Source organism: Erythrolamprus reginae, chromosome 1 (genome assembly GCF_031021105.1).
Source record: "Erythrolamprus reginae isolate rEryReg1 chromosome 1, rEryReg1.hap1, whole genome shotgun sequence".
In the NCBI taxonomy this organism is placed as follows: domain Eukaryota; kingdom Metazoa; phylum Chordata; class Lepidosauria; order Squamata; family Dipsadidae; genus Erythrolamprus; species Erythrolamprus reginae.
This window is the reverse complement of record NC_091950.1, coordinates 27966729-27984323: the sequence shown is the minus strand read 5'-3', so window position 1 is coordinate 27984323 and position 17595 is coordinate 27966729. Positions and strand designations below refer to the sequence as shown.

General features: G+C 43.9%; 1 protein-coding gene across 3 annotated transcripts in view; it reads right to left on the bottom strand.

Moving 5' to 3' along the window:
• Positions 1-14418: 14418 nt before the first annotated feature.
• The window catches only part of PIK3R2 (phosphoinositide-3-kinase regulatory subunit 2), a 68775-nt gene continuing 65598 nt past the window's right edge, over positions 14419-17595 (bottom strand). For all 3 annotated transcript variants that reach the window (XM_070748166.1, XM_070748175.1, XM_070748186.1), the window contains one exon: positions 14419-15416. In XM_070748166.1, coding sequence (XP_070604267.1) covers positions 15224-15416 — 193 coding nt within the window. In that variant the 3' untranslated portion in view covers positions 14419-15223. The remainder of the gene's footprint in view (positions 15417-17595) is intronic.

The following is a 17595-nucleotide window of genomic DNA, read 5'->3' as shown; positions in this document are numbered from 1 at the left end:
TGTTTAAATTCAGTTACTGTGGATTTACCAACCACGTCTGCTGGAAGTTTGTTCCAAGCATCTAGTACTCTTTCAATAAAATAATATTTTACCACATTGCTTCTGATCTTTCCCGCAACTAACCCTTGTTCTTGTGTTCACTTTCCTATTAAAATACTTTCCCCCTGAACCTTATTTAACCCTTTAACATATTTAAATGTTTTGATCATGTCCCCAACAATCTGGGTCCTCATTTTACCAACCTTGGAAGGATGGAACATATAACAGGGCAACAGCAGCACACTTTTAAAAAACTTATTCCACAGTAAATTCATTCATAAATTGTTACCTACCCCCAGTTTATGAAAATTAGATTAGCAAATGGGGAAAAAAAGTCTAGTTGTGTAAGATAAAATAAAAGATGGACATTTCCCCTATGGATATTTTCATATTGTTTTCAAATGGAAACATACCACTGAGAGGGTTTGCTACTAATTTGTTCCCAGTCGGGTCTACACTAACCAGATATAATCCTGTCCAGGTTTCTTGCGATCTTTTTGTGAATCAGAGACAAACTCTTGCAGTGCTCTTCTCTAGTTGTAAAAGGCTGAGACTAGAATTTCGGCTGCTAACTAAGGCAGTTGTTAATAGAATAGAATAGAATAGAATAGAATAGAATTTTATTGGCCAAGTGTGATTGGACACACAAGGAATTTGTCTTTGGTGCATATGCTCTCAGCGTACATAAAATAAAATATACATTTGTCAAGAATCATGTGGTATGACACTTAATGATTGTCATAGGGGTCAATAAGCAATGAAGAAGCAATATTAATAAAAATCTTAGGATACAAGCAACAAGTTACAGTCATACAGTCCTAAGTGGGAGGAAAAGGATAGGAATGATGAGAAAAACTAGTAGATAGAAGTGCAGATTTAGTAAAAAGTCTGACAATGTTGAGGAATTATTTGTTTAGTAGAGTGATGGATAATGACCATATAGAAAGTGGAAGCCTGATATTTGGCTCCATTCACACAAACAAGCAAACAGATCCATAGAAAACCCATTCAAGATGGGATATTTTGAAATTTCCCCATGGCAAGATTTGGCAGCTAACAAACCACACTACTAGAATCCGAAAATCTTAGGATATAAATGAATCATGCCTGTGTTTGCCAACTTTTCTGGCTACATTTAAGCGAACCAAGGCAGCTGTTAAGTGAATCGCATGGTCATTAAGTGAATACGTCTTTTCCCCTTTGACTTTGCTTCTCAGAAGCTGGCTGGAAAAGTCACAACTTAGTATTGAGACACTGCAGCCATTGTAAACACATGCCATGCACTCAAATTTTCATCCGATGACTATTTTTTAAAATTTATTTATTCATTTGTCCAATACACAAATACATAGGAAGAAAAATAGACATGTAGTAATATATATAAGGGTAAAAGTGAACTTAGAGGAGAAGATATATGAAAGGAAGAATATATATATGATACCGTGTTTCACCGAAAATAAGACACCGTCTTATATTAATTTTTGCTCCAAAAGTTGTGCTACGTCTTATTTTCAGGGGGTGCCTTATATTTCTCAAATAAGACAAATTCACAGGCAGAAAAGCTGACAGCCCCAAAGAAAGTGTACACTGATTATGGTACGGTACCTGTCAGTATGGCACCCACACACACAAACGACGGCACTTATATGGTACAACAGTATACTCCCTCTATTGCAGCTTCCAGCCACCCGAGGAACTACAGTCTACGCACTGGAGTGGAGACTGTAATGGCGGTGAGACAGCAGCAGACTGTGACTGTTGTACTGGATGGTACAAAGCGATGGAAGGGGCCAGCAGGGGACGCCACATTATTACGGTACCGCTATGAACAGCTTTGAATGGTACCATATGTTTTTCCACCGTACCGTATGTAAACTTGACTACGCCTTATTTTCGGGGGGTGCCTTATATTAGCAAATTCTGCAAAACCTCTGACATGTCTTACTTTCAGGGTACGTCTTATTTTCAGGGAAACGGGGTATGTGAGAGAAAGGAAAGATAATTGGACAGGGGACGAAAGGCACACTAGTGCACTTATGTATGCCCCTTACTGGCCTCTTAGGAATCTGGAGAGGTCAATCATGGAGAGTCTAAGGGAGAAATGTTGGGGGTTAGGGGTTGACACTATTGAGTCCGGTAATGAGTTCCACGCTTCGACAACTCGATTGTTAAAGTCATATTTTTTACAGTCAAGTTTGGAGCGGTTCATATTAAGTTTGAATCTGTTGTGTGCTCTTGTGTTGTTGCGGTTGAAGCTGAAGTAGTCATTGACCGGTAGGACGTTGTAGCATATGATCTTGTGGGCAATACTTAAATCGTGTTTTAGGAGCCGTAGTTCTAGGCTTTCTAGGCCCAGGATTGTTAGTCTATTTTCGTAGGGTATTCTGTTTCGAGTGGAGGAGTGAAGGGCTCTTCTGGTGAAATATCTTTGGACGTTTTCAAGGGTGTTAATGTCTGAGATGTGGTATGGGTTCCAGACAGATGAGCAGTAGCCTAGGATGGGTCTAGGGATACTCCAGTGGTTGGAAGTGCAAATATCAGTTATAATTGAGGTCCCTTGGGTGAAACCTGTTAGGAAATGAACCGTGTAACTGAGCGAGCAGGCATGAACGATGCTCCACTTGTTGAGTGACGGGTGCTTGCACTCACAAAGTTCCACTTGCATGAGCAGTGAACATTTGCACTCATGCCCAAAGCTCTGATCACATAAATGGAGGTGGGCATGTTGGCACCTGCCACTCAAACAGAATCTTCCCCTGTCTGTGCCACCACGGAGGAAAAGTTGTGGACCGCTGGAAAAGTTGTGGACTGCTGAGTTATAAGTCACTTTTTTTTAGTACCGTTGTAGTTTCAAATAGTCACTAAAGGAATGGTTGTAAGTCAAGAATTAACTATATACTCCATAGTGTCATCCCCAAACCCCCAACACTTTACCCTTAGATTATCTATGGTTGACCTATCCAGATTCCTAAGAGGTCAGTAAGGGGCGAGTACAAGTGCACTAGAGTGCCTTCCGTCCCCTGTCCTATTGCTCTCCTATATCTCTTATTCCTTTCTTCCATTCCTATATCTCTTCTTCTATTCTTTCATTGATATGTTCTATTACTATACCTTCTTTTCTATTCTTTCATAGATATATTTTACTATGAGTATCTCCTCTATATTTATTTATTTATTTTATTTATTGGATTTGTATGCCACCCCTCTCCACAGACTATAACCTTCATCATGTATTTTACTATGTAAAAATTCAGCAAAAACATGTGATACATATATATGTATCACATGTTTTTGCTGAATTTTTAAAATTAAGGGAGACTAGAATAGCACTATTTCGGCCTTGTTCTGGCCTCATCAGCTAGCCATACCCTTACTGGGATTTGATCCGGCAGCTTCTGCCTTGTAAGGCAGAGAATTAACCTCTAGGCCACCAGATCTGATCCCTTCAGCTTTGTACCAGGGAGGGGCTATATGTTTTTTATGTCGGATCACCCTGGTATATTGAAGGAACGTCACAGCTCCTTTTTTGCCTCTAGGCCCAAACCCAGGGCCATTTCAAGGCAGTTAATTTATTCATAGCCAACAAACTATGTTCTGTATGTATCACATGTTTTTGCTGAATTTTTAAAATTAAGGGAGACTAGGATAGCACTATTTCGGCCTTGTTCTGGCCTCATCAGCTAGCTTTATATATATATACCCACTAAAACTCTCATTGTGTATTGGACTAACTAACTAACTAACTAACTAACCAACCAACCAACCAACCAACCAACCAACCAACCAACCAACCAACCAACCAACCAACCAAATAAATAAATAAATAAATAAATAAATAAATAAATAAATAAATAAATGGAAGCACTTGCTGGGGTGTTTCTAAAAAGTGAAGATGGTAGATGGAAGTGAAGATGGTAGATGGCATTTAGCATCATCAAGATTGGCAAAGATATATCCAAATACAAATTCGACCTGTTAGAAATGCAATAAAGATGCAGACACCTTCTTTCACATGTGGTGGTTATGTCCCACAGCAAAAAGTTACTGGAAAAAGTTTCATGACTGGCTGTAACAGGTTACAGAAAAGAAAATAGGATATGCTCCTTTTTATTGGGTATAACAAGAAAACAACAACCGAGGGACCACGGGTGGGCTGCTGCTCGGATTGGGGCCGCAGTGGGGTAGCAGAAATGGAGCTCCACCCCAGAGCACCCAATTTGCACTGAAAGTTGAAAGAAAACGCAGGGCATCCTGCATAAGCCATGCTCACAGTGTGGTAGTAAAAATTTTGGTATCCCTTCACTGCGAGAGACATACAATATTTATCACTACATATCATCATGGCAGCAAGAATCATTTATGCTCAATACTGGAAAGAGGATAGTGTTCCATTAGATAGCGTATTGATTGATAAAATATATAGGTGTGCGGAAATGGACAAAGTGACAATAGAATTAAATGGATAAAAGGATAACTACAATGTTTGGACTAAATGATACATTTGGATTTAAAAAAGAGAGAGAAAAAAAAACATGAGAAAATGTGGGGAAAAGACCAGGAAATGGGATAATGAAAATTTATGAAGTAATGTAATAATAATAATAATTATTATTATTATTATTAATAATAATAATAATAATTTATTTATTAGATTTGTATGCTGCCCCTCTCCGCAGATTCTGTGCGGCTCACAAAAATAATAAAACAATGTACAATGTGACAAATCTAATGTTTAAAAGAAAACACATTAAAAACCCAACATTTGAAAACCATGCAACACAAGCATGCCATACATAAAACTATACTGTATAAGCCTGGGGAGATGTCTCAATTCCCCCATGCCTGGCGATATAGGTGGGTCTTAAGCAATTTATGAAAGACAAGGAAGGTGGGGGCAGTTCTAATCTCTGAGGGGAGTTGATTTCAGAGGGCCAGGGCCGCCACAGAGAAGCTCTTCTCCTGGGTCCCGCCAGATGACATTGTTTAGTCTACGGCAGAGGTCCCCAACCTTTTTTGCACCAGGGACCGGCTTTAAGCTAGACCAGTTTTCCATGGCCCGGTGAGGGGGGAGGGGGGGGGGGGGGGGGGAGCTAGCTGTCAGCGGCGCCGTAAAAGGGGCGATCAATAGAGGAATGGGTGAATGAATGGACGGAGGGTGGGAAGGAAGGAAGGAAAGAGGGAAGGGACAGGAACAAAAGAAGGGTGCAAAGGAAGCAAGGAAAGGTGTGAAAGGGGAGAGTAAGAGAGGAAGGAGTGAAAGAAGGGAATGAGGGAGGAAGGAAGGGAGGAAGGAAAAGGAAAGCAAGAAATGGAGGGAGGAAAGGAAGGAAAGAAAGAAAGAAAGAAAGAAAGAAAGAAAGGGGGAAGGGACAGGAACAGAGGAAGGAAGCAAGGAAACTTATGAAAGGGGAGAGTAAGGGAAGAAGGTAGGAAGGAGAAAGAAAAGAAGAAATAGAGGAAGGGAAGGTAAAAGAGAGAAAGAAAAAGAGCAAGAAAGAAAGCAAGAAAGAGAAAGAAAGAAAGGCAACTTCAAAGAAAGGCTCACTGAGCATCTCTCACTCTCTCTCTCTTTCTATCCCTCTTTCTTTCTTTCTCTTCCTTTCTCTCTCTCCTCTTCCTTTATCTCCTCTCTCTCTCCCTCTCTCTTTCTCTCCCCCTCTCTCCCCCTTTCCCTCTCTCCCTCTCTTGCTATCTCTCCCCCCTCTCCCTCTCTCTTTCTCCCTCTCCCTCTCTTTCTCTCTCTCCCCCCTCTCTCTTTCTCTCTCTCTCCCCCTCTTTCTCTCTCTTCTTCTCACTTTCTCTCTCTTGTTTTCTTTCTGTCTCTTTTGCTTTCTCTCTCTCTCACTCTTTCTTGTTTTCTTTCTCACGCTCTTTCTCTCTCTTGTTCTCTCTCTTGCTATCTCTTTCTCTCCCCCCCCTTTCTCACTCTCTCTTTCTCACTTTCTCTCTATCTTGCTGTCTGTTGCTCTCACTCACTCTCGTTCTCTCTCCATTCTTCTCAGCGATGACGCGCGCACGCCCTGCCCGCCTCACCTTTGCGAGAGCACTTTCGCCCCGGGCTCTCAGCAAGGGGGTTTGGAGGAGAGGCGGGGCCGGCGAAGGTGATATTGAATGTCGGGGGAGAACGGGCGGCTGCAAGCGCTCCCTATCCCCCTGCTAGCCCACTCGGAATATTCAAAATAAGAAAAGCCTTCGCCGGCAAAGGTTTTTCTTATTTTGAATATTCCGAGTGGGCTAGCAGGGAGATAGGGAGCGCGTGCAAATACCCGTTCTCCCCCGACATTCAATATCACCTTCGCCGGCCTCCGCTGAGGAAAGCCTTTGCCGGCATTTCCTCTCGTTGTCAAGGAGGCGCAGCGGCGGGCGGAGAGAGGGAAGGAGGGGGGGGCAGCGGCGTCCCTCCTGGCCTTGGCGGGCCGCCCAACCCTCCCCACCTCCTGCAAACGCGGCGGGCGGCGGGGGGGAGAGCGAGGAGCCGGTTCCGGCGGGCGCGGGGCTTGGCTGGCTGGCGGGGGGAGCGCCGCTGGTGATGCGGAAAGGCCGAGGGGGCCCTGGCGCCGCGGACCGGCTGAAAAGCTCCAACGGCCCGGTCCCGGTCCGCGGACCGGCGGTTGGGGACCTCTGGTCTACGGGACCCGGAGAAGGCCAACTCTGTGGGACCTTATTGGCCGCTGGGATTCGTGTGGCAGTAGACGGTCCCAGAGGTATTCTGGTCCGATGCCATGTAGGGCTTTATTGGTCATTACCAACACTTTGAATTGTGACCGGAAACTGATCGGCAGCCAATGCAAGCCACGGAGTGTTGGAGAGATGTGGGGAAACCTAGGTAACCCCACAATAGCTCTCGCATTCTGCACGATCTGAAGTTTCCAAACACTTTTCAAAGGTAGCCCCATGTAGAGAGCGTTGCAGTAGTCGAACAATGTATAAGATTCGGGTGTAGATCAGTGTAAAAATGATATGATGTTTAAAGATAAAAGAACAACTAAAAATATTTTTAAAAATGAAGATGGTGATGGAAGAAAAATGGAGTAGCCAGAGGAGAGGATTGGATTATAAAATTAACAGAGCTTGCAGAAATGGCAAAGCTAATAAAAGATTTATCTGGACTTTTTGTGGACAGGAGAAAGGTTTGAATTCATACTTATAGATTTGGGGATTAAAGAGGTTTAAAGAGGAAAAAGAAAGAATAAGATGGCAGTTACCAGATGAATAGAAGGGTAAAAAATTATAATTCTATTTTTCTTTCTCTCTGCATCTTTTTTCTTATTTCCTTTTTTTCCTTTAACTGTTTCTAGCTTTATTGAACTGAAAAATTCTAACACTTTTTTTTAAAAGGGGGAAGTTATCCATATGACTTCCCCCTTTTTAAATATAATTCAATAAATCCAACCCCCAAAAAAGTCAAGATGGAAACTGCAGAATTGAAACTATTATTTTTTTTAAATGTATGTTGCATGTGATGCTTGCAACGGTTATGTTAGTGCGGTTAATATCATCCTTTGTGTGACTTGTTTATATTATTTTTAAATTGTGACTATTTTATGTCTTATAATAATAATAATAATAATAATAATAATAATAATAATAATAATTTATTAGATTTGTATGCCGTCCCTCTCCGTAGACTCATAAGTATGAAGTCAGAAATCACTACCCCTAACTCCTTCTCTTTTGAGGTTTTTGCTAGCACAGAACTGTCAATCCTCAGATTGAGGATTACTTTTGCCCAAGTGCATTATTTTACATTTGGAAACATTAAACTGTGCATACGCTGGCCATCTTATTTTCAGCTTTTTAAATATACTGTATACATATTTAGAGGCTAAGGCCACTGCCTTACAAGGCAGAGGCCCAGGTTCAAATCCCAGCAAGCATATGGCTACCTGAGCAAAGCAAATAAGCTCAAAATAGATCTACAGTACAGTACTCTCTCTTCCTTTTCATTATCAGCAAAAATATGTTACATACATACATACATACACACATACATACGGCACAGGAGGAGGAAGTGAACTGACAGCGAGGTAAGTTAGAACCCACCCCTGTACAGAGGGTTAGAATCAAGATCATGTGAAGTATTAATTCCACTTTATAATGCCTTGGTAAGACCACACTTGGAATATTGCATCCAATTTTGGTCGCCGTGATGTAAAAAAAGATGTTGAGACTCTAGAAAGAGTGCAGAGAAGGGCAACAAGGATGATTAGGGGACTGGAGGATAAAACATATGAAGGACAGTTGCAGGAATTGGGTATGTCTGGTTTAATGAAAAGAAGATCTAGGGGAGACATGACAGCAATATTTCAGGGGTTGCCACCAAGAAGAGGGAGTCAAACTATTCTCCAAGCACCTGAAGATAGAACAATAAGCAATGGGTGGAAACCATGGATTGCTCCCCAGTTTGGACCAGTTCTTAAAATGGGTAGAATGGGTGCCGGTGGTGGGAGGCTCCACCTACCCCCGGAATGCTTCTTCACATGCACAGAAGTCTCATGTGCGTGCGTGTGCATGAACCGGTGGCAAAATTATTTACAACCCACCACTGGTGGAAACCAATCAAGGAGAGAAACAACCTAGAACTAAGGAGAAATATGCAGTGTAGGGCAGTGTTTCCCAACCTTGGCATCTTGAAGATATTTGGATTTCAACTCCCAGAATTCCCCAGCCAGCGAATGCTGGCTGGGGAATTCTGGGAGTTGAAGTCCAAATTTCTTCAAGTTACCAAGGTTGGGAAACACTGGTGTAGGGTTTCCTGCCATACAGGGACTAGAAGACCTCCAAGGTCCCTTCCAACTCTGTATTCTATTCCATTCCATTCCATTCCATTCCACTCCACTCCACTCCATTCTATTCTATTCTATTAATTCTAATTCTATTCTTGATATAAATAATGATGGGGCTTTGTTCACATGGTCACATCCAACATTTTGGCTTTGGCACATAAGTAACATAGAAACATAGAAGATTGACGGCAGAAAAAGACCTCATGGTCCATCTAATCTGCCCTTATACTATTTCCTGTATTTTATCTTAGGATAGATATATGTTTATCCCAGGCATGTTTAAATTCAGTTACTGTGGATTTACCAGCCACGTCTGCTGGAAGTTTGTTCCAAGGATCTACTACTCTATCAGTCAAACAATATTTTCTCATGTTGCTTCTGATCTTTCCCGCAACTAACCTCAGATGGTGCCCCCTTGTTCTTGTGTTCACTTTCCTATTAAAAAAAGTAATTATTAAAAACACTTCCTTCCTGAACCTTATTTAGCCCTTTAACATATTTAAATGTTTCAATCATGTCCCCGTCTTTCCCTTCTGTCCTCCAGGACAGTACAAGTAGTTCTTGACTTACATCCATTTATTCAGTCGCCATTTGACGTTACAACAGCCCAAAAAAAGGGACTTGTGCGACTGGTTTTCATACAACTGTAGAAGCATCCCCAGGGTTACATGATAAAATATGGGTGCTTGGCATACTGACATATATTTATAACAATTGCACTATTCCAGGGTCATGTGATTGTCACTTGTAACCTTTCCAGACGGTTTCCAACAAGCAAAGTCAATATAGGTAATAATTGAGGTATGACCCCAATTGAGCCAATAAATTATGTCGCTATAAATAATAATAATAACAATAATAATAATAATAATAATTATTATTATTTATTAGATTTGTATGCCACCCCTCTCCGAAGACTCGGGGCGGCTCACAACAACGATAAAAACAATATTATAATGGCACAAATCTAATATTAAGAAAAATAGAAACCCTATCATAATTAAAAAACCAAACAGCACATACATACCAAACATAAATTATAATAAGCCTGGGGGGAAAGATGTCTCAAAATCCCCATGCCTGGCGGTATAGGTGGGTCTTAAGTAGTTTTCGGAAGACAAGGAGGGTGGGAGCAGTTCTAATCTCCGGGGGGATTCGATTCCAGAGGGGCCGGGGCCGCCACAGAGAAGGCTCTTCCCCTGGGGCCCGCCAGATGACATTGTTTAGTCGACGGGACCCAGAGAAGGCCAACCTCTGTGGGACTTTAGCGGCCGCTGGGATTCGTGCGGTAGCAGGCGGTTCTGAAGGTACTCTGGTCCAATGCCATGTAGGGCTTTAAAGGTCATGACCAACCACTTTGAATTGTGACCGGAAACTGACCGGCAGCCAACGCAGGGCCACAGAGTGTTGTAGATACGTGGGCGAATTTGTTATGAGCTTTGCTCCATTTGTACCTTTCTTGCCCCAGATGTTAAGTGAATCCCTGCAGTTGTTAAGCTAGTAGCACCGTTAAGTGAATCTCGCTTTCCACAGGTGATATACACTGCTCAAAAAAAAATAAAAAGAACACTTAAACAACACAATATAACTCTAAGTAAATCAAACTTCTGTGAAATCAAACTGTCCACTTAGGAAGCAACACTGATCGACAATCCATTTCACATGCTGTTGTGTACATTCAACTTTGTACAGAACAAAGTATTCCATGAGAATATTTCATTCATTCAGATCTAGGATGTGTTCTTGGAGTGTTCCCTTTGTTTTTTTTTGAGCAGTATATTTTGTTTACAGTGTAGGTAAGCATTTTTTGTGAATAGGACCAAGTTCATTTTAAAAAATATTCTGATTTTGTATGTCACAGGAGTCACGTCGCCTATTTGTTTTGTGAAGAGGTGGCCTGTTTTTTTGTAGCTGGAGGGGGGGGGGGAGAAGAGTTGGTAGTTTAGAAGAAAGGAAGCAATGAATATTGTGCCACCACAAATCAATGTTGTTGCTACCAACTTGAGGAGCATGGCAACTTTAAGGTGTACTGCCTGGGGGATTTCCAAGAGTCAAAGTCCATGCTAGGCCTTGATTAATTTTGTTTTGTTCTACAGTTCTACAGAGGAATCATTGAGTTTGTCATCTGCACCTCTATAACTGTCTGGTTTGGTGCTGCAACCCAACAAGACCCACACAGACTTCAGGGGACAATCAGAACTGCAGAAAAAACAATGGCTGCCAACCTGCCTTCCATTGAGGACCTGTATACTGCACGAGCCAAACTGTTTCAACTCCTACCCTCAAAACGTCGCTATAGAGCACTGCACGCCAAGACAACTAGACACAAGAACAGTTTTTCCCCGAACTCCATCACTCTCCTAAACAAATAATTCCCTCAACACTGTCAGACTTTTTACTAAATCTGCACTTCTAATCTACTAGTTCTTCTCGTCATTCATATCATCCTTTTCCTCCCACGTAGGACTGTAACTTGTTGCTTGTGTCCTAAGATTTTTATTAATATTATTTCTTCATTGCTTATTTGACCCCTATGACAATCAAGTGTTGCACCACATGATTCTTGACAAATGTATCTTTTTCTTTGATGTACGCTGAGAGCATCTGCACCAAAGACAAGTTCCTTGTGTGTCCAATAATAATAATAATAATAATAATAATAATAATAATTATTATTATTATTATTATTTATTAGATTTGTATGCCGCCCCTCTCCGAAGATTCGGGGCCAATAAACTTGGCCAATAAAATTCTATTCTATTCTATTTAACTTGTGTATCAAGTTATTAAAAGACGCTAGGGTTGCAGTTTTCAGGGGTTGTTACTCTCGTGGTTTGAAAAGCCTGATTTATGTGCAATCGTTTTTCACTTCTTCTTTCTACAAAAAGCATCAGGCTACCCACTTCCTTCTCAGGAAAAAAAGAAAGAATGTTCTTTAAAGGTTATTACTGCTCTGTCTCGGTCTTGCTTGACAGGCCTTCAACCCTCCAACCCTGCAGGGTTTGTTTTTTTAAAAAAAATACCCCTTGAATTATTTTTTTTTCCATTTTAAGAATCAAACATTTGATGAGCAAAGAGAGAAACAAAAGTATGTGCACCATTGCATTAACACATTTCATTTTATTATTTTTTTTAATGTTCGAAGTACCGTACAAAACTTTTCATTTTCTTTTTATCTTACAGTAACAAATTCTGACGCAAATACTGGAGCTTACAATGATGTAATAAACATTTCTTTCCTTTTTTTTAATTTTTTTAAAGTGAAGGAGCCTGGAAAGTATGGCTGGAATGATGTGAGGAAGGGAAATAAAGAGAAGGTGGTTGGTATTATTGCATATAACTAGGATGAGAACACACACACACACACACACAATCACACACACACACAACTTTTGCTTCTGGAATCCACTCATTCCAGCTTGCTCTATTCTGCACAGATCCAGAGGGGCACATGGACCAAGAAAGAGCCCTCCTCCTTACTCACTGGAAAAGAACGATGAAAATGAAAATAATAACAATTCCATTCTTTAATGGAGGTCAGCAATGGCATCAAATGGGGGCTGTGATAGGAAGACAAAAGGAAAAAACAAAACAAAAATAAAATCACAAGGTTTTGTGTGCGATATGGGTTGCATGGATCAAATGGCTTTAGACCAGCCCTTTCTTTGGAAATGGAAGCCAGCACTACATTAAAGCAGGCCAGGTAATACAGGTAGCTTAGGGGCAGGGGTGGGCTTCAAAAACTTCAGCAACAGGTTCTCGGCTCGGTTGCTGGAGGCGCGTGGCCATGGCCTAGTTGGTTTTCTGCACAATAGCGGGGCATTTTCGCCTTCCCCAGGCTCTGGACGCTTTTCTTGAGCCTCTGGAGGGCAAAAACTCCTTCCTCCAGGCTGTGGAGGCCCTCTGGATATCCCAAGATACCCGTTTACCCCCTTGCATTTACCTCTTATTCAAAATGGGCCGCGTGGAGACTCCTGGGAGGGGTGGGGTGAGCCAGACAGGGGTGGGATTTGGCGGTTCTCGGAACCAGCCATGTTAGCTGTGGGTTCTCCCGAACCCCGGGAAAACCCATAGCAGCCAACACCCCCGTCTTTGAGTGAGAATTACCAAGAACTTCCTCCATCCCCGTCCTTCTCTGGCATAAGTTGGGAAATGAGTTTATGGCTTTATGCCAAAGAGCATGCAAGCTGCCACCAAATCTCCAGGTTTTATCTGGATATATGGACAGGCACAGCCCTGAGAAGCAGGACTGACTAGGGGGGGGGGGGGGAGCGGAAGGGTGGTGAAACGGAGCCCTATCAGAAGGGATGTACCCGGTCCAACGGGAAGGCCTAGGATCTCCAGCAATGGCTTACCAGCCTCAGCCTCAGGGTTCAAAGAAGAGGCAGGCTTTCCATCCTGGTTAAATGGAGCCGTGGGGGAAGAAGGCAGAAGTGGGTGGGCAATTGAACTGGCGTCATCCCCCCCCCCCTCCCTCCCCACTCATTCAGCAGCAGGTAAAGTGCTTGGAAAGCAAGGCAGATTGAAAGGAGTGGGTGTGTGAGAGGAGGGGGAGAAGCTTCCAAAGACCACGGATCATGGAGTTTTCTTCTCCGCTCTCCGTTTTTGCATATTTTAAGAACAGAAGCAGCTGCATAGGAAAGCTAAAAACGAAGTACTTGTCATATCATTCTACACCAGGGAAGGAAAAAGAAAGCTGGCACAGGGAAAGGAGGTGGGTGTGGAGTTACCGCAAAGCAGGCTAAAGTTTTGCCAGGTGAATGCGAACACAGATGGATTGCAAGGGCTGAAGAGTTTATTAAATCATCTCATCCGGCCCTTTTCCCAGGCAAAACCGGGAGGCAGAAAACAAGGAAAGGAAATACAGTGATACCTCGTCATACAAACTTTTCGAGATACAAACCCGGGGTTTAAGATTTTTTGCCTCTTCTTACAAAACTATTTTCACCTTACAAACCCACCGCCGCGGCTGGGATGCCCCGCCTCCGGACGTCCGTTGCCAGCGAAGCACCTGTTTTTACGCTGCTGGGATTCCCCTGAGGCTCCCCTCCGTGGGAAACCCCACCTCCGGACTTCCGTGTTTTTGTGATGCGAGGGGAACCTCAGTGAAATCGCAGCATCGCAAAAACACAGAGGTCTGGAGGTGGAGTTTCGAGGACTTCGGTGTTTTTGCGATGCTGCGATTTCAGTGATGCTCCCTTCGCTGGGAAACCCCACCTCCGGATTTCCGTTGCCAGCGAAACACTCGTTTTTGCGATGCTGGGATTCCCCTGCAGCATCGCAAAAACACGGAAGTCCGGAGATGGGGTTTCCTATGGAGGGGAGCCTCGGGGGAATCCCAGCAGCGCAAAAACGGGTGCTTCGGCTGGCAAAAAAGGTGAATTTTGGGCTTGCACGCATTAATCGCTTTTCCATTGATTCCTATGGGAAACATTGTTTCATCTTGTAAACTTTTCACCTTAAGAACCTCGTCCGGGAACCAATTAAGTTTGTAAGACAAGGTATCACTGTAATGGTTTCTTCCCAAGTTCTGAGGAATTGCCAGCCTGCAGAAGCGCCATACCACCCACCCTCCCCTCCCTCCCTCCCCAAGAATAGCTTTTCTGCTGAGATTGTGCACAGCGGTATAAGGAAGGATCCCTAGCACCAAAATAAAAAATAAAAATAAAAGCCGCTAGGAGAAAATGAAGAAGGGATTCAAAATGCATCAGCGGATGTAAAAAGAAGTGAGCCTAGAACAGTGATGACGAACTTATGGCACGCGTGGTACGCGGAGTCATATCTGCCGGCATGCGAGCCGTTGCCCTAGCTCAGCTCCAACACGCACGTGCATGCCGGCCAGCTGATTTTCAGCTCACACAAAGGCTCAGGAGCCTGGGGAGGGCGAAAAACAGGCTTACTGGGCCCACCAGAAGTTGGGAAACAGGCCGTTTCCAGCCTTCAGGGGGGCAGGAGAGGCCGTTTTCACCCTCCCCAGGCATTGAAATATGGGTGCGTTCACTCGTGCACGTGTGAAACCGCTCGCACACTTTCGGCACCCGAGGAAAAAAAGGTTCGCCATCACCGGCCTAGATTAGTGATTTTTCAACCTTGACCACTTTTAAGATCCATGGACTTTGGTTCCCAGAATTCTCCAGCCAGCGTGCAGAGCCGAAGTCCCAAGTATCTTAACATTGTCAGCAAGGTTGAAAAAAAGAAATTCCAGCTGAGAGAAAGGAAGGTAGGCAGGAAAAGGGAAAAAGAAGAGGAGTGCAGGAGCAACAATAGGCAGAATTAACGGTGAACGCGAGCAGGAAATCTCTGCAGCGCTTTTGATCCCCTGGGGCCGCCAAAGGAAATGCAGGCCATTCACCGGAGGTTCTGGAAGGGTAGGGAGTGGGAAGTTGGCAGGGGAGCGTTCATCTTGGGGGAGGTTGGGAAAGGATGGGGTGTGCCAGCGTGACGTTGAGCGAGTCATTGTGCTGCACCAGGGAGGTGTGCTTGTAGTGCAAAACCAACTCCTTCAGCGAGGCGTAGAGGTTGTAAGGTTCTGCAAAGCCGTAGCCTGTCGCCGTCTTGTAGATCACGCAGTGTTTCGTGTCTCCGTCCACCCTGCAAGGACAAGTAAATGAAGAACTGAATCAACAGGAAGGTCTTAAGCATAAAACGTATCAGGAAAGACTTCATGAACTCAATCTGTATAGTCTGGAGGACAGAAGGGAAAGGGGGGACATGATCGAAACATTTAAATATGTCAAACGGTTAAATAAGCTCCAGGAGGGAAGTGTTTTTAATAGGAAAGTGAACACAAGAACAAGGGGACACAATCTGAAGTTAGTTGGGGGAAAAGATCAAAAGCAACGTGAGAAAATATTATTTTACTGAAAGAGTAGTAGATCCTTGGAACAAACTTCCAGAAGACGTGGTTGGTAAATCCACAGTAACTGAATTTAAACATGCCTGGGATAAACATATAGCCATTGTAAGATAAAATACAGGAAATAGTATAAGGGCAGACTAGATGGACCATGAGGTCTTTTTCTGCCGTCAGTCTTCTGTTTCTAACAGTGAACGCTTCGTGAAACAACACAAGAGCATGCGACAGATTCAAACTTAATATTAACCGCTCCAAACTTGACTGTAAAAAATATGACTTCAGCAACCGAGTTGTCGAAGCGTGGAACTCATTACCTGACTCAGTAGTGTCAACCCCTAACCCCCAACAATTTTTCCCTTAGACTATCCACGATTGACCTCTCCAGGTTCCTTAGAGGTCAGCAAGGGGCGTGCATAAGTCTTCTATGTTTCTATGTTTCTATGGATATATGTTTATCCCAGGCATGTTTTAATTCAGTTACTGTGGATTTACCAACCACGTCTGCTGGAAGTTTGTTCCAAGCATCTACTTACTCTTTCAGTAAAATAATATTTTCTCACGTTGCTTCTGATATTTGCCCCAACTAATCTCAGATTGTGCCCCCTTGTTCTTGTGTTCAGTTTCCTATTAAAAACACTTCCCTCCTGAACCTTATTTAACCCTTTGACATATTTAAATGTTTCAATCATGTCCCCGCTTTTCCTTCTGTCCTCCAGACTATACAGATTGAGTTCATTAAGTCTTTCCTGATACGTTTTATGCTTACGACCTTCCACCATTTTTGTAGCCCGTCTTTGGACCCGTTCAATTTTGTCAATATCTTTTTGTAGGTGAGGTCTCGAGAACTGAACACAGTATTCCAAATGTGGTCTCACCAGCGCTCTATACAGCGGGATCACAATCTCCCTCTTCCTGCTTGTTATACCTCTAGCTATGCAGCCAAGCATCCTACTTGCTTTCCCAACTGCAACAGTCTTTTTGTGGGTGAGGTCTCCAGAACTCAGAACTCTAAGCCTCCCCCATTCAGCACTGAATTTAAACATGCCTGGGATAAACATACAGTGATCCCCCGATCATTGCGAGGGTTCCGTTCCAGGACCCCAAGCAATGATCGGGTTTTCGCGAAGTAGCGCTGCGGAAGTAAAAACACCATCTGCGCATGCGCAGATGGTGTTTTTACTCCCGCAGCGCTAGCGAGGAGCCGAAGATTGGGGTTCCTGTTTTAAAACGTCGCCGCCGGCATGGGCGGCTTGCCAGCACCCCCCCGGACCCCCAACCCGGGTTTGGGGGGCTGCTAGGAAGCTGCCCATGCCAGCGGCGACGTTTTAAAATAGCCGCGCGGCTTTCCAATGAGTCCCGAAGACAAACGTCAAACTTCCGCGTTTGTCTTCGGGACTCATTGGAAAGCCGCGCGGCTGTTTTAAAACGTCGCCGCCGGCGTGGGCGGCTTGCCAGCACCCCCCCCCCGAACCCGGGTGAGCAGCGAGCGAACGGCGGGTGGCCGGGCGAAGGGCGGGCGAGCGGCGAAGGGCGGGCGAGCGGGTGCTGGGGAGGGCTTCTCGCCCTCCCGCCAGCAAGAGGGGGAGCGAATGGCGTGGGAAGCGGCCCGAGCGAACAGCAGCAGCGAGGAGTTTGCGTGGGCGGTGGGGAAACTCCTCGCTGATGCCCGCCAAGTGGGGGAAGACCTAGGGAAGCCGCCCAGCAGCTGATCTGCCTGGCGCCATCTACGCATGCGTGCCCATAGAAAAAAAGGGCACGCATGCGCAGATGGTGTTTTGACTTCCGGGTTCAAAAATCGCAAATTAGCCTGTTCGCAATGGTCGGGAACGCAATAACCGGGGGATCACTGTATATCCATTGTAAGATAAAATACAGGAAATAGTATAAGGGCAGACTAGATGGACCATGAGGTCT